At 37.1% G+C, this 26,080-nt stretch overlaps 1 protein-coding gene across 6 annotated transcripts in view; it reads right to left on the reverse strand.

Annotated features, from left to right (window-relative positions):
• itga7 (integrin, alpha 7) overlaps positions 1 to 22,724 on the reverse strand; it is a 34,716-nt gene extending 11,992 nt beyond the window's left edge. Inside the window, exons 1-7 of one of the 6 annotated variants that reach the window (XM_028003140.1) lie at positions 22,478 to 22,724; positions 21,309 to 21,395; positions 21,154 to 21,217; positions 5,340 to 5,467; positions 4,550 to 4,629; positions 4,178 to 4,433; positions 2,850 to 2,981 (exon numbers count right to left, since the gene is read on the reverse strand). In XM_028003140.1, the coding sequence (XP_027858941.1) occupies positions 2,850 to 2,981; positions 4,178 to 4,433; positions 4,550 to 4,629; positions 5,340 to 5,467; positions 21,154 to 21,217; positions 21,309 to 21,360 (712 nt within the window). In that variant the 5' untranslated portion in view covers positions 21,361 to 21,395; positions 22,478 to 22,724. Of the gene's footprint in view, positions 1 to 2,071; positions 2,171 to 2,849; positions 2,982 to 4,177; positions 4,434 to 4,549; positions 4,630 to 5,339; positions 5,468 to 20,412; positions 20,933 to 21,153; positions 21,218 to 21,308; positions 21,396 to 22,477 lie in introns of those variants that run through there. The other 5 variants (XM_028003143.1, XM_028003138.1, XM_028003137.1 and 2 more) reach the window with 5 other exon arrangements.
• Positions 22,725 to 26,080: the final 3,356 nt, after the last annotated feature.

Below are 26,080 nucleotides of genomic sequence, written 5' to 3' on the forward strand. Positions count from 1 at the left end.
TTCTAGGCAAAAGTCACACATAATTTTTTTTAAATTCCAATTTTAAGAAAAAAAAATCATTTTATTTGTTTAATCTTCCTGTAATTAATGGTATTTATTGGCAGAAAAAAACAAACAAATCAAGTGATCTGAAATAATTTGGTCTTAAATCGTAAACTAAGTCATCTGCATAAAATTGACAATAAATTACAAATACCCAAAGTGATAATATTTCAAACCAGGCTAGTATTAAAACTGTATTATAAAACTGCTTTTTGTGCTTTTATACATTCTGTGGTGACATTTGGTTTGGCCTTGAGGAATTTACAAAGGATGCCTGTTCAGAAAAACACACCAATTTGAAAGGATAATTTGCACTGTTAATCAGCTGTGACCACATTGTGATAAAATGCATAAATCCTGTGATATTTAAGAGCAATGATTGAAATGTTAGCACACATGGATAGGTGTGTCATGTCATCTGGTTGCAGGATAAATGAAAGCATGTGAGTGATAAACGAGGGCTAAAAGGTCAGGAGGGAATTAGTGTTGTCAAGGAGACAGCTCAACTTTGCGAGGGTATTCAGGCTCAGATGAATGTGAATAGAGAGAGATTTATAGTGGATCCACACAGTCAAGAATAATAACTGAAAATCGACAATAAATATAAACTGGTCTGGTTTAGCAGACGCTGGCTCTTTGACAACAGACAGTTTTAATATGCCTGATAAAGACGTCCTTCCAAATGTTGTTTCTGAAGCTTAACAGAAGCCACTGAATCTCTAATGCCTAGAGATTTCATGTACTGTAGCTCCACAATAAGATTAATATATTTTCTTGAAATGTACTAAGATTGGCTAACCAATAAATAAACGCCTTTTGAATAAAAAATGTTGTAATATTTATGTACATTCTCTTTTTCGATCTACAAGCCACCCAGTACCAAAACGTGTTTTCTTATCTGGTCAGACATCCTCAAGATCCTGCAAAATATGGTAACGTTTTATGAAATAAAACAGTCGATATTATACCCACTGAACTTTTCAACATTTTTTCCACTTTACAAATAGAAACTTTTATGAATTTTTGTTTAATTTATTTTATATGACAGACTACAAAGTTGTGCACAAATGTGAAATGGAAGAAAAACATTTTCTTTTTTCGATGAGATGTGCACAATGAGATATTTAAAGCTGAGATAAATACAGTCTAATCTTGCTTCTCCAAAACTGTATCCTTGAGTTGTCTGTGGTGTTTCTTTGTTTCTGTGCAGTTTTTTTTTTCACCTTTTCTTCCGCAAACTGTTGAGGCTTTCACAAATCAGTTGGATTAATCCTGAGATTAAATTACACCCAATCTGAGTCTATTGATTAGATGACTTCAGACATAGGTTCAATTGATAATATTCTGGGTAATGAGAGTAAATGGGCCTTAAAACAAATGGACAACAAAAAATCAAAAAAGAAAGACATATTGTCTTTTTTTATGCACTTCTTTGTTTTGGTCTATCACACAAAATACAAAAAAAACAAAAAACTACATTTAAGTTTTTTCAATTTTCTGAAAAATACTCTTTGCAAAAACAGCATAACTATTGTTACACCATCTATGTTAGAGTTTAGTTAGAAACACATCTGTGCAACAATGCTTCTTGGGTTGTTAGTTAAATTCTAACACAGTTTTGTTAAGTGAAACTCCAACAATCAACAGAAAACCCACCACCAAGATGCTCTGGAAAGTTTCACCAAAGCAAACACTGATAAATGGTCTAAATACACTAATGACGTTGGACAAAACAGACAAACACCCTCGTGCTACTAAACACAGAGAGACAACCATCTTCTTGGCTCAAAGATAGAAAGTTGGGAATTCTGACTGAAATTAATCTAAAAATATCAAATTAAGTCAAATTAAGTTATCAGAGTTCAGAGAAAAAGAAAGCTTTAGATGGCTTTCTCTTATTATGGTACAAAGACTACAGAGTAAAAATCTACATCTGAGGACAAGTGATAAAGACAAAGACAGAGACAGAACACAGACTACATCAACTAAGAGTCCAACTAGATCCAAACAACACTCCACGCCTACAAACCTAAGTAGCTATTATGAGCTACGTCCTCAAACGATGTGGAAGGCTCCAGAGTTTTGTACAGCAGTGTATCTTCAACGGCGCTAGCCATGAACAAGAGCCCTATGTGGCCCAGAAACGGGAGAAGAAAGACAGAAGAACAAGTGTGGGAGGGGAGTGATGGGGTGGTGAAATGATGAGGGAGGAAAAAGAGGAGAAGAGGGAGTGCAGGTGAGACAAGCTGTGATTGACTGATGCTTTGTTTTTGTGGCGCAGCAGCACTTTCGTCTGCAGAACCACGGAGTTCATGTTGGAAAGGTGACGTTTTGGGCTCAGACTGCATCCCACAAATAAAAAATGTGACAAATTTTCTCCCTTCCTGCTTTTCAAAGAGGGTGGCACATGGAATGAGTTCAGCACCATCGCACTGAAGCTGGACCATACAATGTTTTCTCTTGTTTCTGTAAGAAAACCAGTAATCACTGGCATCAAAAGAATTCATCTCAGGCCACTGTCAGCTGCAGGCGTTTTTAACATGTCCACCCACTGTGAGAAAGGACTTACACAAAGATATTGAGTCATATTTTGGGTTTTATGAGTCACGGGCTCAGCCAGAAATAATCCCCAGGGAATGGGAGTGACACTAAAACAAGTTTACCCTCTTCCAGTCAGGGGCGGTTGAGGTCTTGCTACTGTTCCTGTGTTTAGTCAGATTACAGTCTGAGCCTGGACATCAGCCTCCCACGGCCCTCTCTTTCTCTCCTGTGCTCGGGCAGCAGTGAGCATAGAGGGCGAATCCTACCCAGGTAACTGTGGTAGGGCAAGGGGATGAGCAGCGCATTGAGCTCATTGTAATCTGCCACCTCGTATGGGCCGTTGTCATAGAAACCAAGTTCAAGAACGGTCTGGTTCAGGAGTTCGACTCGCAGTTCACCTGGAAAGGAAACAGGTGAAGGCACAGCAGGACAACAAGAAAACATTTTCTACAGTGATGATAAAGCAGAAAGCACAACAAATTTCAAGTTCAGTTTTTTTTTCTTGCATGTTTTACTCTAAATTTAAGTTTGTTAAGAATCTACTTTGTTTTAGGAATGTACTTTTCAATTACTTTTCTACCACAGCTTCATTCTTGTTTAATAAATTATGACATGACGCAATATTGATGCACCAGTCACTGACTTTTTACTCAAGGTGGTAGAATTTCAGACAAATTTTTTGTCATATTTGGGTGAAGCCAATTAACCTCAACAAAAAAGTCATTATCTTATATTATGATTTTATGCTTTGAGCTTGTATAGGGTAACATTATAAATTTTCAAACGTTTACAGTCTGTAAACGTTTGAAAGCATAATAAATACACAGTGACAGAGAGCTAATTGTTAGCTTTTCTACTATACCTAATAATTATAAAATCATATTTTAGTGCGGAACTGAGAAAAAAAGCACTCATTTTGAACATCCGATGTATTTTACTTTTTTTGTTGAAAGTAGCAGTTTCAGCTGGCTGAACACTACCATCTTTTTCTATGCCAACTATCAGTAAAAAAAAATTTGAAATGTGAGCATTGAAAAGGTTAATATTTACAAGTATTTCTTATTATTATTTTTAGTTCTAGTTTATTCATCTTCTGCAAACAAATGTTTAACTTTTTAGCAAATGATGTGCTCCTGACATGTTTCTGGATACAAATTTGATGTTTGTTTTGTAAAGTAAATTGGGTTAAATTTGTTGTGAATTTGCATCACAAAAATAAACTAAGTTGAGCTCAGTTGAATTTATATGTGAAAATGCGTAAAGGAGTTGCAATAAGAAAACACTGTCTGTTACATTTTTACCTCTGACTAAGGCTAATCCATTAAGTAATAATTGCATTAGATAAATCAAAGAGCTTAATTTGATTTAGTATCTGTCACTGTTTGTGTTCAATCAGTAGATTGGCCTATAATCATGAGGTCTGTCCTGCAGTCAGTAATATATTAAATAAAATTCCATTGACTGCCTTTCTTTCTTAGATTACAATAAAGATTTTTACCCCACTTCTCACACTTTCTGCATATTGCAATAACGCTTTTTTAAACTTTGATATGTTTTGTAAAATTGGAAATATATATTAATGCTGAATTGTTACCTTTCCAGTTGTAGGTTCCTGGAGCTCCAAACAGAATAAAGTTTCTGTCTGGAGTGAAACTGACAGACAAGCCCTGCTGACAGAAGCCAAACTGCTCGTGCCCCTGCGGTCGACCCTCACAGAACTTCCACTCCCCTCCATCCAAGTCGTCCCGCCTCGTCAGGTCATCGCTCAGGACGTAGCAGCGTCCGATGGGATCCCGAGTTTCCGAAGGTTGCTTGACTCGTTGTCTTAGCTCATACAGGTGAGCACAGGTCTTGTGAGAAACAGAATTTATGACATTTATTCCTTCCGCCTGGCTCAGATAAAACATGCTTTTGCCCAATTACAAGACACCATTCTGCACTGGTGGATGTTTAGAATAATACTTACCACCACCTTGCCTCCAATTCCTTGACTTTTTACCGAAACTCCCAACCACTGATTGTCTTTGCTTTCTCTGTCAAGACTTACTGTGTAAAAACAGAAAATGAAGCATCAGTGTCAATGTTGATGATGATAATTAACAGAACGCTAAAGCTGCAGAATACATACTGATACTGACAAAGAATGAGGAAAACATGCAGTACTCTTAACTGATGTAATCATTGCAATATTAAATGAAACTATCACCACCTTTCCTTATGGAACTTTGGCCCATTTTTTCTTAATGTAAGGACCTTCTAAAAGACTATGCAAATGAAACAAACAGAGAAATATCAGTGGTAATTGTAGGGCAGTGTAGTGTATATTTCCTATATGATCAGTGAAAGGAACAAAAAATAATAAAACAATAACAGAAATGCCACAATGTATTTATTGCACCCAAAGACTGCATATGATTACTTCAGCTCTGCTTTTTAGACCTTTTCTGTGGAAGACATGTTGAGTCATCGTGTTTATTGTTTCTGAAGCACTCTAGCTTTCAAGAAACCATCCCAACTCAATAAATGGATTAAAAGCATTAGGACAGTCACATCTGACGACTGTCAAGAAAGAAATTTTTTCACATGTACGGTAACTACAATCTCAAAGTTTTACTTTTTCTTGATATTACAAATGATAGAACACAGAACACATTTAGTTAAAAATGTTATTAAAAAAAACACAAACAGCAATTAAGCTGCTTGTAGATCACCTAGTTAATTACTGGTTGAATTTTCCAAGCTGAGCCCAAACTCACCGTCTCCATCGATATTAACCCTCTCACAGTCGTACTCCTCCGGCGTGATCGGACAACGGAAAAGGGCTCCAGGCCGAGTTCCCGTCAGTAGACCCCGCCCTGCTGCCTGTGGCGCTCCCACCAAGATCCTAACAAAAAAAAAGAAGAATTTTACCATTTTTGATGGCATTTTCTTCAACAAACAAAGTAATGTATATTCAAAACCACAGATTTTGAAGGCTATTTCTAAAGTCTTCTGGAGCTCAAGTGAAACTGTCAAAATTCAGTACAGCATACTGTTGGAGATTTTTTGGTATTATCATTTTATTTTCTTACTCTAGTTCACATTAAGTCTATAGATCTTTGTGATTTTCTGTTTAAAGTGTTCTCTTCTTTAAATGACCTGGAGGTCACTACTGTCTGTTCAACTTTACGAGAAATAGATAACACTGAGTTTCTCAGACTTTAAACCTTATACGTTGTCTGTGGTTCTTTCTTTTATTTAGGTTCGAAAGGAAAATACCTATCACATACCATAAAGTCTTGATTAGTTCTGTGAGTTTTTGGTGCACTTTTCACGATTACGATTATGGCACAAGTTTTATTTCTAGTGAGGGGTGGCTGATATTTTGGGGCTAGTGTCCTTGTACTCTGCCATATTAGGAACGGCTGATTCGGGCAAGGATGCTATTTAAAAACCCAGCGTTGTGCTTCATTTCCCTACAACACCATCAGCCGCAGCATATGCATGGAAGTGAGGACAGAAAAAGATGACAGAGACAAGGAGCTGAACATGCAGGGAAAACAGATAATCTAAAGTTTAGTCAAGGAATCTTGTTCAATTAAAGAAATAGATATTTAAGTATGAAAAACGCTTTTTCTGGCATGCATCAACTTATCAGGAAAGGTGGGTGATGTTCATCAAAATACATTCTTCAATTTGTTTATACAATCTTTTCAGGGCATTTTTGTTACAATCATCAAACAGTTCCAAAGATTACGGTAACTGTATTACTGCAAATCTTCCAGCTTCCAGTTACAGTAAAATTAAGTGTTTGTCTGATTTGTATAGTTTTAATAGCCAAAGCCAGTTAAACACATCGTTCATCTAAGATTCACCTAAAAAGATGATCATTTGTTTAGACCAAACCATTTTCTCATGGTGATTTAGGATATTTAGATTCTCTGATTTAATTACTTATTGCTGTAATTTATCACCTGACGGTTCTTTGTACTTTATATAAAACAGGTCCTCAAGCAGTGAAAATTCATAGACATGAGTATCACCTAAAGTGCAGCTGAACTCTATTTTGTGCTACTTGATAAAGAATCCTGTTGAGATTTAACTGTGCTCATCTCTGTAAAAAATCCTAAATTTGAATGAAATAACCAGTATCAAGCACAATAGATCTGACATAAGCCTAGCAAGAATGCTACAATTCATCAGTGGTAAATCTGCAGTAGTGATAGGGTTAATGTCATGTAAATGCACATTTTTATTTTTAAAAGGGGGAACGAAGGCAGTAAAAATGTGATAAGATCCAGTTTAACATTCCAGTAGGCTCTGTTCTAAGTCTGTGAGTAAAGATGATAGATATCTCTCTTTGCTCATTCATGAGCAGATGCAGGTGTTGGGGTGTCATTCTGGGAGGTCGAGTAATCTGCCATACCACCCCTATACAGAAGGAGACATGGAGAGCTGTTGTTTCCTAAACTAATCTGTGATCAGCAAAAGGGGTTTTAAAGCCACAATGACCGAATAGTAACCACACAACACCATTGGATCTTTGGAAAATTAATAATATTCATCATTCTTGAAACAAAATCAGCAAAGTATCTCTGTTAAGCAGCACTCTAAGCATAAAGGACTCGGTCCAATTATGCAGTACACTTTCGGCAAAGAAAGTAGGTCTATTTAAAGCTAAAGGAAAGCTCATTTCAAACAAATCAAGCAGGTGTCACACAAGAACATTTATAGAGAAAGAATGTAAGCAAACCAAAACATTGAAGGTAGGCTTTAATATTACTGGTACTGAGTTTCTTAGAGTACTAAAATCTGTTCTGCTCTTATTTATAGCAGTAAGGTACATTGGGTTGGGATTTTAGAAGCATTTAATGTAAACAGAGATACTGAAATAAAGTAAAGTGGTTTCAGCTCAGCACACAGACATGTACACCTGTCCTGAAGCATCAAGGGTGAGTAATACTTTCATCTATTTGCCCTTCTGCCAAGTCTGTGCCGACTCATTGTTTAATGCTGACTCAGACCATCCCATCTTAATCCCCATTACTGAACTCAATTTTCAGTAAATCCACATTTGAGATGGTCTGCATGGTGAGTGTGTGTGGTGTGTATCATCGTCAGGCTATGTTGGTTTTGCTGCAGACTGGCTCTGCAGATATACGGGTGTTTAAAATTATGGCGACTGCTTAAAGAAATACCCTTATGAGCCCAGTGGTGCCACCAGTGTCGGTACCAGCATCTGTATGAGTGTGTTCCAGGATGAGGACATAGATTAGATTGAGCAAACAGGGAATCCAGGTCTCAAATCTTTGGTCAGAATAATGTTTTACTGGAATTTCTATATAACATAAAGGCATTTTAACCATATTATTTTCACTTTATTCAGAATGTGCCTTTGAGCAATGTATGGCTGCTTGCTTTTTTTATGTATAATATAAGCAAGGTTAAGTGAAGTGTGACAACATTCCGATGTAGGTTGAGACTTCCAGGATGCACCAAATGCAGCTAACTCCTAAAGAGACTGTTAATCTTACTGTTTGAATGTACTGATCAAGATTTCAGTGTAAGAAAGAAATGTTGCTTTTGTGTTGATTAAAACACTGCTATTGAAACCTGCACAGCTTTTTGCTTTACTCTCTGGTCTCTACTTTGACCCCTGCTCCATCTCTACAGTAGTCTACTTTGTTTTCATAGTTGATAGCCACAAAAACAACACGGGCATCCATTACGCTGCATTCATCACACAGATGTGTTCACTAAGGGGAGCATGTGCAGTGACCCCAACACTTTCTCCTGAGCGTCCTGATGACCCCTCCCCCACCAAGCCCCTTTCAATCCCCCTTAACACACACACACACGCACCCCCGCATACAAACCCTTATACATCTTCACACCAACACTTGATATCACCCACAAAGCATATATTTAGGAACATATTCAATTTCTACAGACAAGAAGGAGAAAACATTAGGTCACTTGACACATTTTAATAAATTGTTACTGAAAACAGAGGTTGTGTGTCTGCCAGATTACATTGTCATTTAAGGGATAAAAATGTCTCAACTCTTTGAGTTTTCGTCTATAAAATCTGTCTCATATGATCAAACCTCAAACAACCCTTAAGCTAACCAAACAGCACTGTCTTCTCTTTGTTACCAAGACATTTTGCTGAAGTAACGGGCCATTAACAGCTGAAACATTTAAATCAAGACACACAATAAAGACACTCAAGCATCTGCAAGAAGTTATTTCACATTCTTAACAGAACTCAAAGTTCTTTTGTTAGTTTATGAAAAATTACTGAGATTTAACTTCAAACCAGAAAAAAAACAAAGGAAATCTGGATTTGAGCCAAACAATATGTTTATTCTTTAATGACCAAGAGGATTCTTCAGTGTTGTGGTTTTAGTGTAGGTATTTCTCAGGAAACCCAGCCCTTTGTTGGAATGCTGCAGCTGTGAGTTTTAACTCCATAATGAATTCCCTAAAAGCCAAATCAAACCCATCCTCAACACTTCTAAAAGTTAGTTTCTTGATTCTTCCTCTTAATGTGTGCTCAGATCATTTACCATCGGTCAATCCCACAGTAGTGTGAATATGCTCCTCTGTATACACTGTCCCTAAGCAATCCCCAAGGTGCTAAGAGGTACTTTAGACCTTCTGTCGTCATCCTGAGAAAAAGACTATGACCTCTGACCTGGATACACACACACATACATGCAGTAGAAAACATTTGCAAGCATGACGATTGTGAGCTTACAGGTACTGTACACATGGCTCCAATATTTATAACATGCACTCATCTGACAAGGACTGTCAGCATTACCAAAGATACAAGAAAAATGTGCTGCATATCAAATCATTGATTATCTTAAAGTAACTTTTTTTGTGCTGCATCCAATGATTTAGTTTCAGGCTTATCAATTCTACAGAAATAGCAGCATGATTTGTTACTAAAACGTTGTAATGTTTTAGGGATAAAAGCAGAATTCTAGGGTCTATTTTTCAAAAACATTTGACATAATAAACCATAAAATTCTCGAGAAAATTTTTTTAAGTCCAGTTTTTCTCAGAAGGTGGACTTAAATGCTGTTCCACTTCTCCTTAGTCTATAGATTAGCTCTCAAAAGTGTTTACATTCATATTAGAATACCAGGTTTTTCAACATTAACATTGTATAGATTGGCATTCAGAACTTTGTCTTTGAAATTATTTAGTGTCATCACTGTTGCATTTGAAGGAACCGTATTCTCCTGAGTTCAGAAAATTAGGAATGTTTTTCTAATCTGCAGAGTCTGTGCTGGTTCTCCTCTTCTGGATGTTCTTGTGTGCTTTAAGAAGGAGGGTGCTATTAAGAGGGGCAGCTAGAGGAGACATTACAATGAATAAAATTAGCTGTCTTTATAGCTTCCTCAACCATGTGTTTCCTGTGCATGTTAAAATATAATGGGTTTTTAATCTTTTGATCATATTGTTTATTGTTTTAATTTCCTTTCTGGGTACCAGTTGAAACCAGGCATGGGAGCTACAGCCAAAAACTAATGGGTCTTTTTTTAATAACTACATTTAATAAAAAAGATATGTCTATTCTGTACAACGTACTGTTCAACAATGTGGACTAGAATAAAACCCTCTTTCAGAAAATCCAAATTTCCACACCTAACAACAAGTCTTCGTTTTACATCTCGTGATGGGGAAACAGCTGATAATTTGGGTGACCAAACCTTGTATCATCACGTTTAACACCTCAGATCTCTCCCACTCCAGAGAGAGCAGATAATGGTTGGCAAAACATAAAAAGTGCAAGCGAGAGACAGAAACAGCTGCCTGTCTGGGTACAAAATCCTCTGGGACATTATGCTTCACTGCCCATGGATGTGACTCAACTTCCTGCCAAAATGATTAGTTTGTGGTTATCCCAAAAGCTGCAATATCTCAATCTAACAAAGGTTTTACACTACTACTGGAAAAGTTGAAAAAGTGAATGAAAACAATGTTCCTCCTATAAAAGTAATTGGTAATTGTGTATGTGATGCATATTAATCTTTAACAGCCCCCAAGATCCCCACCTGCTCCACTGATCAATAAATGAAGATCCATTTTCAGGCATAAGATAAAGAGGGCCTCCCCAATGTTGTTCTTTTGTCGCTGTTCCTATCCACTTATCCATGTATTGATTGGTTTATGTGTATCTGGTGTCTTAAATTTACTCTTTGTAAAAAAAAAAATAAAATAAAAAAAAAATTTACTCTTTGTTTTAAGAGTCCTCTCTCTTGGTTCAGCATTTATCACTGAACCAAGGATTTGTTCAGTGGATTTATCACCTATCCTGCAAAATTTCTCTGAAGGAAATAAACAGTATAACTCCAGCACCATGTTAAAACGGCTGTGGAAATTATTTCGACAATGATCTACTTACGAAAGCTTTGCTTCAAATCAGTTTTGCGGTAAGTTTTGCATTTTATTTACTCTGTGTAACAATCCAAAAACAATCAGTGTAAGTTATCTCTTACTTGAAGCATGAATGTCTTGATTCAATGTTAAATGCCCAACCAGCTGCAGTTCAAGGCACCTATTAATGCCAGTGTCAAAGTCACTGACTGAACTTAACTGGTTGTGTGGGTGACTAACGAAATATACGCTGGGTATTTGTAAATGTCAAATAAAAATGCTGAACTGATATAGTTTATGCTAAAATTTGTCTGCTAAAGGAATAATTTCTTCCATTATTATTTTTTATTAATTTGCAGAAAAAATCTTGAGAAACTTACTAACTAACTTCCCTTCTTTGGACCTCAAAGACTGAAAACTTTCAAAGGTGCTTTTGAAAGCAAATTATAACATAAAGTCATTAACCCCACTGTATGGTTTTTACATCTTCAGCTGTCTCATAGTATATTTTTAGAATTTACTGAAAGCCTGAGATGTTAGAATGAAAGCATAGTCAATTGTTCCAATTATTTACATATTTAAAATATTCTCATAAAATGATTGATTGGTTTCAAGGATGACTCCAAACATAAAACCTCCACCTCCCGTGTAATTTCCGTTCCTATTGGGCTTTTTCTTGACGTCTTTCATTTTATCAAATCCCAGTCGAGCTGCCATCGGCTGATTGATTAAACTGAGTCAGTATGAGTTTCAACCCAAACGCCTCCATGCACAAACAAGTATAGACACACTTATTTAATCTGAAGAGAACCCTGCAGTGATTTATTCATCCCTGCCACCCCTCCTAGCCCCCTATTTTTATCAGACACTGGACACCTCCCCCACAGATCGCATCATATTCAGAAGAAAAATACAAGACACCGTGGAAGCTAAGCTGGAATCAAACCTCAACAATCATAATTAACTGAGATAATGTACAAAGAAAACATTTTAATGTAAACTCAGAACATAAACTGCTTCTGAATAACATAATCAGCTTCGGTTCTTTGAACACAGTTCAAATTGTGCATTTTATCTGCCTCTCCAGTTAAGTTGTATGCTTCCCCCTGACTCTGCAGATTGTCTGGGTGCTTTCAGTGAGCATGTAGTCGGCAAAGCAATATTCTTGAAAGCCCTGATCCAGGCAGCCCAGCTTCCCACTGAGCTTTTGTCCACGCCCGGGCAGCACTGTGGAGGAATGGAAGAATGCTAAATAGACAGAGAATAAGTGGGAGGCAGAAAGGACATTAGGGGTGTGTGAGAGAATGTAGATACTTCTCTCTTCCTGATCTCCACTAAATTTAAGCGGCACAACAGCTCATACACTCCACAGGACAGATGCTGTGAGACCAACTGAGAAAGAGAATAAAAAAGCACAAAAATTATGAATTGAAATAATGGAGGAGTGAAATAAGGGTATGGGTTAGTCTGAACTCCTAAACCGGGGATGAAAAGTAGCTTCAGTCATCCTATTCTAATGTAAATTAGCATACTAAAATTCACTATTGTACTGTGACTGTGTGAGGCAGGTTCACTGGGGCCATTTGTATACATTTATGTGTTTTGTTCAACAGAAAATAAATGACACTAAATCTTTTTTCATTCATGACCACTGACAATAATTACTGTCAGCCATTGTGATGTTGAAACAAAATTTAAACTCTATCTCTGGGGAAAAGAAAAACCCAGAGAAAACAGAAAATAAGGAAAATATGTGCTTGGTTATTGCTCTAAAATGTTTATTGTACAGTATTGTAAAACTGAAACTGCTAAACCAGTTCTCCCTTTTGCTGTTTATAAACTCAGAGTATTGTGTGTGTGTATGTATGGAGTGTGTCAGGTTTGGTCCTCCATAGTATTGTAAGGTAAAAATTGTTCAAAACCGTCAATAACGGGGAGGTAGAAAAACGTAGACGCAGTCCCTTTTCAGATATCTAGGAAAATCTACTTGCTGGGCATTGCACTTCAGAGTAAATGGTAAAGATGGGGCAATGGTGGGTAATTTCACTTTTCAATCCAATCAGCAAATTTGTTTTGTATCCATGTGAAAGTGGATTATTTTTTAAAGGAGATCTATAATTCAAAATTCCCATTTTCATGTTTTTGTACTTCCATTTGGGTTTCCAGTGCTTCTCAAAACAGCCCAACTGCTTAAAAGAACACCAAGCTGTTTTTCTCTGGTTTTTAAATTATGAAGATAAAAGGCCATGAAAATGCCCAAACGCCCTATATAATTTATTGTAGTTGTACACACTATTCTCTTATAACTTATTTTCTTAGGTTAAAATGAAGCTTGTGACCCCAAAATAACCTAGAGTTATCATCTTTCTAACCAAAATACCTCCACCTATGTGAGAATTAGTCCCAAGGAAAAATGCTGGAATGCTTGTGCCATGCAGGAAGCAATAACATCACAGAGGGAGAACATTGAGTCAAAACATAACTAGCAATTTTCCCTCCATATGACCAACTCTCTTCAAAACTTAAGATAATACCAGAATGTCACACTATTACTTTTGCTTGTCAAATTCTTGTCACTAGCACACCTGAACAGTTTGCACTGAAGACAGGAGAATCATCACTGAACATTTGTCATAAATAGCTTGTGGAATACCAGTAATGTTTTAAAATCAATGGACCCATACAGAGTTCCCTCCCACGACTCAAGTAGTTACACAATGCCAGATTCATTTATGAAAGCTCACATATCTGCAGGAAATGAACGATGACCAGATAGACTGATGACTGATGATTCATGAGAGACCAGAGGCGGCTTTCAGACAAATTTCTTTTTGCTGCTTATAAACTGCTTACATTGGCTAAAGTGGAGATTTGTGATATGCATACAATACTGTGACTAAGACAAATTTAACAGGAAGTGTTCTGTGTTTTCTTTTCTAAGTAGAAGTTTATTGAAGCTACATAAGAAAGACTTCAGTTTCACTTCTTTTATTATTGAGGTGATGTTGGAAGGTACTTTTAGCCGTTTGATTGCAGAGGCTTTCACCAAGCATTACTTTTTTCTCTCTAGTGCAAAAATATGGATGTCTCGTACATGTTTAGTTAACTGGCATCTTTACATTGACCTTCTTATCTTTTTTAAGTGACTTCATTTTCCGTCTTTAGAAGAAAACTGGGATTCAAGTTTATCCAGCGATCTTATTCTTAAGGTTGTTAATGAAGCCTGAGGTTTAATGAGAGGATTAGTTCAGCCTCAGAAATTCTTGTTTCAGATTTGTACTCATCCGGTGACACCAAACTCCAGACAACATGTCTACATTGGCTGCACGAGACCATCCTGGGAGTGAGACCGAGTGTCCATGCCAGCAAAAGCACCAAAGCAAGTCCACATGTAAACATGAACCTCTCTGCAACCGGAGATCTTTCTGCTGTCCCATTTGAGTAATGCAGCACAGTCCATTTTAAGCGCACTGAATCAACAGCCACAGGTTGAAATAAATCAAAATCTTACAATTCTGGTCAAAAACTATTGAAAAGCTGTTCAGAGAAAGAAAACTTGCTGCACATTGAAAAGGGAGATATTAAGATCAGAGCAGAGATGTCTGTCAGTACCAGTTACATATCTTTCAACAAGAAACAATAATAGATGACTTGTGTGGTTTCAGCAAAGCAGAACTGCTAGCGTAACGCCTGTGTTAAAGGTTTATGATGAAAAATAAACTTTATTTTACTCTGAAGATTTTTTTTTCACAAAACTGTTTTTGTAAATGACTGACAGCTTCATGACTTATGCTTTTTTATTTGCAATATATTGTAGAAGGATGAATGCTCATATAAATATTAATCTCTATTCATCTGAGTGCAGCTTCCTAAATGCAATATAACATTTGTGCATTCACATCTTGCTCAGCAGCAAACAAAAAATAAACAACAACGCTTCCTAGTGTAATTATCAAATGTCATTTAAACTCTTCTTTACAAGGGCTTAATTGAACTTTTTTGTTTCATATGTTGCTCTAGAGATAAAATTTGCTGCAGCAATTTAGAAACAATGTAGGTGAAGGGGAAAAACGTCAGGATCTTCTCTGCCCTCAACCATTAGAGAACTATAAGCAGAAGCTCTCCTCATGTCATTATAAATAGCCAACAAGCACATAACTCAAATACCCTCTCCTCTTATCTTTACTCTGCCATTAACAGCAGAAGCCCTTCAGATTTAAGGACTCTGTATCACAACAACCAAAATAGCAAATGTTAAAAGGTTTGTAGGTTTACTACACCAGATAGAGGTTCTCTGGGGCGGCATACAGTTGTTTCATCGAGACGTGTGTCTGGGAAAAATCTATTTACACTAAATATGAGCTCATTGTGTTACATGGGGTCTTACTTGCCTTGACCTGTGTTGCCATACTAAAGCCAACTAAGGAGATACAGCACAGTCCCTTGAGACAATAAGAACTCACATTTCTCACCCACATTCAATCTAATCTTCATCTCTTACATCATATAAACTCCACTGAAGTGAGGTAGCTCAGCACTTACTCATCGCAAGTTGTGTGATCAAGTTATGAGTAACAGAGCATCGAAGCACCAATATCAGATTCACTATTGAATCAGGTGACATGAAACACACAATGAAGTAGGAACAGAATGGCCACAGGCTGAAGTTACCCTGACAGTCCTGAAAGAAAAAAAATGACTCACCAGCATTTAATTACAGCAAGTTTCAAACGGATTGCTTCAAGCAAAATGATAAGCTTCAGAATGGTATAAAAAGAAAACGGCATGAACACAAAGCGAGCTCTAAAAGAAAGTTTCATGGAAATGTATTTTAGCAGGAATTGCTATGTGCTAAATGAATAATGTGTCTCATGAGGTTTCATTTTATGAAGATGAGATAATGATATATTAACCGTGATTTTGTTGTTGTTAATGTTGATGAAATATTCTAGATTTGTCTTTACTATTTAGAAGAGCAATTATTTCAGCTTGAATTCAGGCATATTACCACATATAGTGCTGGGGGGAAAAAAATCCACCACAAATTAAATACAAAAAAAACCTCTTCCATTAATGAGAAAACAGCTATCCAAACCGATCTAACTCTGTGAAAAAAGGAATTGCCCCAAAACCTAAACGCTGTTATGAAATATAGCAAGTTGTACATCCTGAAGCAGCAAGCAGGAGCATGTTTGGCTATTGGTTTGATTTCTTGCTCTGTTACTTTGACATCACACATATTAGGTTGCACACTTTCCAAAACAGTCCACAGACTATTTTCCCCAAAGTATTGTGGATCGTCTATGTTCTTTTTTCTGGCAAATGTAACAAGGGTCTTTGTGTTCTTTTGGGTCAGCAATGGTTTTTGGCTTGGAACCCTCTACAAGATGCCATTTCTGCCCACTCTCCTTACTGTGGTTGAATCATGAACACTGGGTTCTTTTGGGTTCATCCTCCTGGACAAGTCATTGATCTATTCCAGGAGAAATTTTGGTTAGTTGGTCATTCAGTCCATCACAGAGAAATACAGGACAAACACCAAGCGCACACGCTCTCTTTCTGAAGATACTACCCTATATGGATGATGACATACGGACTGTAACCACAAAGCCTGCTGCTCTCTAAGGCTGTAGACAGAAAACACATTGTTCTCTTGGCAAAAATATCTTTCTAACAGGAATTTGACAATTAAATGTCTGGCTGCTTTTTGATAATGCCATATTTTTGTGAGCACTTTCATAGAAAAGATAATCTACAGTGTCTGTAAAAAGTACTCATCACATGGTTGTGTTACCCTTTTGTTGCTTTTACAAATCAATTTTGAGAAAGAAAATTTTGCTTTTTGACAAAAAACTTACATAAAAACCTTTTAATGTCAAAGTGAGAACTGATTCCTACAAAATATTGACAGAATATTTTATGTTACATGTTAAATAAAAACATGTAACATAAAATACGAGATTGCATAAATATTTACCACCTTTAAATTGACTGAGCTAATTCATCAGAGGTTCAGCTAATTGGTGCTAGTAGTACTGGTGCTTGAGAGTGCATCACCTGAGTGTGTCTCAGGTGATTGTAGCATAAAGAGTGGATTTACTGGTTAATCAGTATTCCTGGCTACCATTACACCATGAAGATAAATGAACACTCACAAGCAAATCAGAGAAAATGGTTATGAAAAGTCAAGGGATGGATTAAAAAAAATGTCTAAAGGATCGAACATCTCCTGGAGGTCAGTTAAATACATAAAGACAAGGAAGGAATATGGCCCATGTGTAAATCTGCCTAGATCAGGCTGACTTCACAAACTGAGTCACCATGCAAGAAGAAAACATTGTAAACACACAAAATCTTACCAAGCATTTTTGGTCTAGTTTATAGTGCAAATATCTTAGTAGATTTGAAATAAGACAAAACTAACGTAAAAGTACCTTTCTACCTAGATATAGAGCAGTGGTGCCCAAAGTTGGTCCTCGAGGGCCGACATCCTGCATGTTTTAGTTCACTCCCTGGTTTAATACAACTGGATCCAATGATGGCTCACTAGAAGGCCTAAGAAGAACACCGACATGCTGAAAAGGTTGTAACTACCACCAGGGAGAGAATTAAAACATGCAGGATGCCGACCCTCGAGGACCAACTTTGGTCACTCCTGATATAGAGGCTTGTTTTAATTAAATAATTCCTTAATATTGCTGAAGAAGTAGTGGTACCATTGGCAGATTATTTCACTAATAACAAGACATTTTCCCATGCAATAAGTTAATTTATCTGTCAATGAAACAAGTACTTTTTCATCAATATTAAGGAATTATTCACTTAAAACTAGTGCATATATCTTGCTGAAAAGTTAATTTTAAGTTAGTTTGTCTTGTTCCAAGTGATATTTGCACCAAAAATACTTTGTAAAATTGTGTGTTTTGCAGTGAAACTATAGAGAGAGGACATCAGCTCATCATGACTAGCAGTGGTGGAGATGGGAGGCAGTCTGCAGACAACAACTGATGCCTGAGTCAAAACTTCACGAGAGAGTGACAATGAGAAAGACACTGTTGAATAAAACTCATATCAAGACTTGACTAGAGTTAGCCAAACAGCACGTGGGAGACTCCATAATCAAGTGAAGGAAAGTTCTTTAATCTTTCTGGCCATCAGATAAGACACTGTATTTGGCGGACACCAAACAATGTACATCACCACATAAACACATGTCTACTGTGAAGTATGTTGGTGTACGGTATGCTTCACGATAGCAGGCCTTAGAAAGCTTATTAAGGTAAAATGAATGCAGAAAAATACAGGAAAATCCTGGATGACAATTTGTTTCCATCTTCAAGAGAAGTACGACTTTATTTATTTTCCAGCAAGCCAAAGATCTGAAACATCCAGATGAAGCTACAAAAATTGAAATTGTGTTGACTGGAATAGCCTAATCAAAGCACAGCTCTCAATCGCAGAGAATTTGTGGCAAAATTTGAAAAAGGCTGTTCACAGCTGACCCCCATTCAGCCTGACTGAGCTTTAAGAGTTTGGAAGCAATAATGGCTGGGCTTACAAACTTAACATCATTGACAACTTTTCATTTTATCCTCAGATACTTTGTGCTAACCTTTATTTTCTCTGCCTTTTTAAAATTATTTCTCAATCATAGACATGAACAAGAATGTCATCTGTGAAATGCAAGTTTATGCATAATTAGTAAGGAAATGTTGTAAAAATTATGACATATGTTTCATTTAATTTCTTAGATATCCCTTTGAAATTGAAAAGATATCCCTTGGGTTGCATTCTTGTTGGCATCCATGATTGATACTCTCGTTTGCGTCCCTACGATGTACTCTTGGTCTGTTTATAGTGTCTTCTGAATGCTGGTTCAAAGCCTTGAGGATCAAACTGATGAACAGAATTTTTTGATTCATAAATGAATATCAGCCAAATAACAGGAATTTGGAATGTTTAATAGTATTCACTGTTCCAAAGATGCCTTTGGAAATTGATGCTGTAGATGAAAAAATATCTTGCTCATTTTCCAACAACAGGCGTGGTCATAAACCTAAAATACCAACACTAGTTAATCATACGACTGCAATATTGAGAAAATTTTGATAGTTTGTCAAATGCACATTAGAGAAATGGCACTGAGCACAGATGAACTCTGTCGTTCTGAAGTCCTGGCTTCAGCCCAGGATGCCATCAGATTCCAATCATATCAGAGATGAAATCATCATAAGTACTGAATATAAAAACTGATGTAACAGCATACTAAAAGCAAGCATTATTCATACTACTTCCTCTGCCAGCTGGTGCATCATCCCATTTATTGACTGTGTCCAGGCTCTGATACTACTCATGTCCAAATCTTCGAAGTCATCCCTCTTCTTTGTTGCAGGCCACCGCAGTGAGCCGTATTAAATTATTACTATTACAGTCAATTTTCAAAACTAGTTACGGGAATCCTGCAGGACATACAAGCAGGTTTTTAGAGGGGTGACATGACTGCCTGATGTCACAGGCCTGGACTTACCAGGCGTCAGGACGACTGCAGCACGGGTAAACTGAGGAGCTGGCGGTTAAATATGGAGCCACAAAACAAGAGCAAATAGAACATGAATTCCCCTTGAGAAAAACGATTTAGTTTCACATTATGCTAAATGTTTTACTTTAAGATTTGCTGTACTTTTATACTTTGCTGTTTTTCTTTTCACATTTAATTCCATTAAACTAATAAATAAAGATTTTAACTGAAAACTTTACAAAGATTAAATTATATGGATATTTAAAGCAAATGTAAAATATGTCTAATATCTGGAAGTTGCACAAAAACCATGTTTCAGACTTGGAGTAGTTTGAAACATGCCCGCAGGAAGCAGGATTTTAATGACTCACACAGAGTCATGCACTCAATCTACCAACAAATAAAGTGGACAATCTGCATTCCTTCCTGTAATATCAATGCCAAAGCTCCAAGAGAACTGCCTTTTATTTACTGTCCTGCAACAAACATTTCAGTAGATTTACAAGCACACAAGACGTGTCATCATTATTTATCGACGATTTCTAGAGGGGCTTGAACAGAGCTTATTTCCCGTAGCTGCATCAAAAAAATACTTACAATCAGTGTGAAATCAGTGAAACAAATTAATTTAAAATTAAGAAGACCATTCTCTGACTGTGACTATCAGTCTGGGATTTGGAGAAAATGTTAAACCACTCAAACCATTTCTGCTGATTCATCAGACCCACTTTCATCCACTCTTCATTTACTGTAAATCATTCTCGTTTAACTCAGACCACTGGCATCTTTTACTGCGATGCAGCACAAAAATGCAAAGCATAACCTCAAAGTTTTAGGGAATATTTTATAAAGTAAGCAGGTACTAAAATTACAAGAAATCCCATGCTTAAATTTTGAAGAAATAACACAGAGCAAGCTTAGCCCAGCATTGATCAACTCACCAGCTTTTAGACTCGGGATTAAGCTGCTGGTGAAGTGCCACAGAGAAACCAAAGAAAGTACCCCGGTTGCCCAGCTTGTGCAGTGTGTGAGTGGTGTCCAGGTTAAAGCAGCAGACCTGACTCAAGAGAGAGGAGAGAGCCAAGAGGAAGAACACCCTAGGATGAGAGGAGGCAGATGAGAGGGAAGCCGCCAGATCCCCATGTCCCATCAGGGCTGCCATAGCAGAGAGCAGGTTGTCCAGCAGAGAAAGTTCAGCTGAAGAAGAGCAGAGGGGAGATTCCTTTTATGGTTCCCAGGGTGCTGAAAAAGCTGCAAATCCTGAGTAAATCTCTTTTTGCCTGTCCTCTGTAGATGACTTCCTAGTCTCCAGCCCTCTGTCCTCCTCTCTCTGTTGTGTTGGCTCTCAACTCCGTTTGCTGCTGTCAGTCTGAAGAGAGGGCTGTGGAAATGCGGCTGCTACTACTATGTGTGTGTGCAAGAGGGCTCCTCTCAATTCATGTGCGCCTCCCCCTCCTTTATGCTCATAGGGAGACAGAGGACAAGTGCCTTGAATAGCCCGCTCACTCCTCCCCCTCCCCTCTCTCTTTCAGCCTGTCCACTCCTCCCTCCCCTCCTTCTTCTTCACTCAGCTGACATCAACACTCAGGGGACCGGAGCCAAAATACCAGGCAAGGTTGTCAGGATACTTGGAGGATAGTGAACAGAGTGAGAGAGGGCATAAAGACACTTGACTGTTTTACCTGTTGAGTTCACACGGTCCATTTTGGGTTCTTCTGCACCTCTCTGCAGCCGGTGCATGTAAGGCTGAGTGCCATGAAGAGAAAAATTAAGAGTTGTATCCTTGAAAGTCAAAACGTTAACAGCTAAATAAAGCTTAAGACTTTTTTCATCTCACTTCTAGTTGCAGTAATCTGGAAGGGATCCCAGACACAAAAGAAAGAAGACATCTACACAGTGGTCCAAGAAAGTTCACCACCTTTACCTGAGAAAAAGTGTGAGAGAATATATATATACACTGTGGCAAAGAAACACTAACAATAAATAATAAGCAAGACAATATCAAAGCACTGAAACCTCAATAGGATTGTTTGTAAATTTTGTAAAAGCTGTGCAACAGACAGGCTTGTATTGTGCCAAACCTTTGGATATAAAGTGCAAAGGTGAAAGAGGTTTGTAAGGAAGAGTAGGAAAGTTTGAGCTGTGGTCATGAAGTGCAGCCAAGCAGAGAACAGAGAAACGTTAGAGACTAAAAGGGACAGCCAGGCACAATAATAGATGTGGGCCTCAGGAAAAACTGACTGGACATGAGGCAGAGGCCGTAGCACTTTTAAGTGACTGAGCTCTGTTTCGCTTGGATAAGTCTGTGAGCAGCTGTTGGTGTGTCACTTCAACTGTTTGCCTCAATAAACCTTGCACAAACAGATGCATAGCAGTCGCACAAACAGGTGAGATTCTTGGACCGTGCTGTGAAGACGTCTCTCTCACATTTTGTTGGAGTTGAAGTGAAAGAGTGAGTTAAATTTCTTTGGTGTAGACTTCTGTGTAATTTGTTAATGGAGCTTTCATGATTTTAGTGGAGCACAAAGGCTGCCCAGTTTACAGTTGTTTAGCTTAAATTAACTGCTTTAATTAAAGCTAAATTAAAAGTTTACAGTCATTTTAATTATGGTTTATTCTTAAGCTGAAGATATTTTTCATGTGACCTGTCCCATGACCTGTCCCAAATAGCTATTTTTATCCTACTTTCTAGTATATAAAAAAAAAAACTGTGGTCAATGGCAGCAACTGTCACATGTTCATCTTCATCAATGCAACTAGCTGCAAACACCCTAATTTTGGTCAGAATCAGTGATAGTGATAGTTAATGATAGTCAAATCTAATATCAAATAATTGATGGAATATGCTTGATGTGTGTAAAATCCAATGGCTCTATGGCAACATGAAAACGTGCTGCAGTAACTGCGGTATTTACATTTAAGCACTTTTTTATGCTAACATTTATTTTTAAGCATTTTTCTAAAGGCAGATTTTCACAAACTGGTATTATTTAAGTCGTTACTCACCTCTTTTGTTGTGTGAAATGCATCCAAAACAGCTTTCACAGACTCACAGCCAATGGGACTTTGTGCCGCTCATTCTTCCTCTGGCTGCGAAGACTTGGGCTTTGAAGTTGATAACCTTATAGACCTAATGTACGACTTGTTGGAGAATTTTCTTGCCTGTCGTCTTTGCCTCAGTGATGGCTGACAAGGTAAAAAATATCTTGGGTCATTGAGTGCCACTACCTCTGCCATAACTGTTTGCATGGTTTGTATGTCGGAGGTTTGCTCTATTTCCGCATGGGGGAAGAGCCTACGTCTTGTAATTTCTTCTTCTTCTCTTCTATAATGGCGGATTGCAAACAACTTCCAGGTGCATACCGCCACCTACTGTACATGAGTGTGTAGCAACATTACCTCACATCCATGAAATTGTATCTTTTATTTTTGTATTATGAAGATAAATAAATAATGCTTTGATTAATCTATAAATATCCTCTATGTTTCTAATATTCCTTCAGGACTCTAGTCCAGTCCTATCCTTCTTACTATTTTTCTCAATCATTCCTTTCTGGCTCTTATATTTTACAATACATAAATACATATTCTACATTTTCTTTTCCTCCTCATCCTTGTTATCCGAACCCCTGAGATAAATAGCAACATTTGTCCATTTTTGAGTTTTTGGATAAAGATGTTGCTAAGTCCTGTTTTTCTGTCTACGCCTTTTAATTTTGACCATGTTGTTAACATTAGCTGGTCTTAATGTCTCCTAATTCTCTTTTTAATGCAGCATCATTGTTGTATTTAAGCATAAAATTTTATACATTTTAATTGAACAAGTCTGCAGATAGAAAAACCAGCGATTTTAAGCCCTGAACTTCCACTTCATATGGAAACAATGCACTTGCTATGAAGTAGCACTTCATAATAATGCGCTACTTCCTGTTGAGCAATCATCAACAAGTTGAAGCTATATTAAAATATTTGCAGATCAAGATGAATACAAATGATCTCCAGATTAGTGTCTTCATAAATCAGCATCAGTACACCAGCTTCAGCTAACAGGAGGCTAAAATCTCCTCATGTGATTTGTCTGGTTTTGTCAACTATGGTGTTGAACTCTTATCTGCCCCCTGCTGTTCCTATAGCACCATTTAAAAGCAGTTTTCTGTCCTCACCACCTGTTTAGAAAGCTCTTTCATTAGAAAACTCTACATATGTGATGCCAGCTTATTTTTAGCTGCTAAACTGTACATTTATTTCTGTGAGGCCACAGGTTGTATCTTCATCTGAAGATGACCATGCTAGGCAGGTTTGTTGGTATTAGTCAAGTTAATGTGCAATTTTTTACTAAGTACCAGAAAAAAAATAGGATTAGGGATAAGGTTATCCTAACCCTATATCTAATGGTACTTAGATGACACAAACAAATAATAAAGGAATAATAAAGGCTAGAGCATAAAATGTACAATTAAGCCCAAATTATTCACACCACTGGCAAATTTAGATTTACAAAATAAAAAACAAAAATAAAAAGTGACTGTTTTGAAAAATAATTAAAATATATATATATTTACACATTATGTATACATATGTTTAGATACACACACAAGACACACATTTAAATATAAATATATTTATTTAACTAGCTTTAACTTATATATTTAACTATACATGAAAGGATAGTTATCTTTCCTTTCATATATATACTGTACATATATGAAAGGAAAGAAAACTATTGGCATTATAGCAATCAAATTATTAGTTTTAGCCAATTTTGGAATTTTGGCTTTTTAGTTTAGATGATAAGCTCCATGTTTTTGAGGTTTGTGAGTTGTGACACAGTTTTTGCATACATTTCAGACAAAGGTTTTCTGGTCTTAACTAAAATCAACCCAATATCACCTCATCATTCTTTGAGTTGTTATGGTTCTGTTCTTTTGAACTGTCAAGCTTTTAACAATGCTCACATGTTTTACTTGGATAAGTGTTATTTATTTCATTATCTTTCTCTGCTTTATAAGTAATACTCCTTGGTTGTGTTTCATATATTTGTGCTTCTTTTATGTCTATGTTTGTTCATTTTTTATCTTTTTCATGCACATGAAGTCCAATATTACCATGTAGATGCTCTACAGGTAAATTTAACTTGATATTTAATGCTACTGCATGTGTGCTGAAAACCTTCAGTTTGAGACAGAAATATCTGAAGGACTCTACGGTGCTGCAGAGCAGTAAAAAGAAAACGGGACCTGTGGGATGTTGAGAAACAAGCTGAAAATATTGTAATGGCACCTTGGGCAGACAGCCAAACACCTTGAGACAGAACAAAGCACAGTCAGCGAGTGGGAAGAGAAGAAGCTAAAACAGAACACAGGCATTAAAGAGAAAGGAAACTACAAAGATGAATACATCTAAAGATTATCTGACAGGGTAAAATCCCACTACAAAAGGCTCATTAGCAGTCTGAGCCACACTTCAAGGAGACGGTTTGTTTCTGAAGGCGGCAGCAGCAGTGTACAGTCAGGGTCAGCTTTCCCTATTTAGTCCATCAGTGTGATAACTGAGATAGTTGCAGTCAGCACTATGACTGTATTGATTAATGGACAGCGCAAAAGGAGGGAGTGGTGCTGGTTATTATGGGATTAAATGTATGCATACAAAGTCTTGACTACACACAAGCCCACAGGAAAAGGCAAAACGGACTGCAAGGCTGTGGTGGACTGGTAATGACATTTAACGTGAACGTAATCTAAAATCTGCAATAGGCCAATTTATTAAGTAGGGTTATGACTCAGCTTTCCCCCCAAAGCTTTAAGGAGGCAAACATAAACTCTGTGAGTAATCCTACTCTACTGCAGGGCCAAATTTGAAACCGTCTCACTTTCATGCACACTGGTGTGTTTGTCTGTTTGCTTTCAAGGGCCAAAGAGCTGATATTCTATAGACCTTCTTAAATACTGAACTCTTCCACATTTACTCTGCATTGGCTGCTTTACTATATATTAATGAATCATCATGGGTAGAGTGCAGGGTCAACATTATGAGGCAGTGTCTTAAGCCCAAACAAGGTTCTTTGTTAAATTTAGCCACAGTGTTTTGGCTCCTAATCGTTTTACGAGAAAGCTTTGATGCAATTTAAAAAACATAAAGAACATTTACAAAAATGTTGATGTCAAAAGAAAGTAGAAAATAAGCATATAGATTTTTTAGGTACAAGGAGTCACACCCATGTTTCAGGCTTTACTCTAATGACAATATCAGAAGATTTTCACTTGCTCATAAATCCTAATTGATGGAGGATTGGCTGTGATAATTTAATATCATACAATTCCCCTATATCGTTTCTCCAGTCCCATTGATGACACCTGATTTCAACTGGCAGGTACCGGATTTATGTAGACATAACAAATGCAGAGAGGAGAAATTGGGGTTAGAGGTGGTTAATGTTTTTTTTATTATTATTTTATCTAGAATTATTTATTTATACAGGATGACCTGACAGAAATCTATGCATTTGATCAATCAACAAATCTTGGCCACACACTCACTGATTTGGGCATTTTTTCCAGATATTATTTGTTTCTAATGTATTTTATTGGAATGGATGTATTCTGTTTTGGG

This window comes from Xiphophorus couchianus, chromosome 20, assembly GCF_001444195.1.
Source record: "Xiphophorus couchianus chromosome 20, X_couchianus-1.0, whole genome shotgun sequence".
Taxonomy (NCBI): Eukaryota; Metazoa; Chordata; class Actinopteri; order Cyprinodontiformes; family Poeciliidae; genus Xiphophorus; species Xiphophorus couchianus.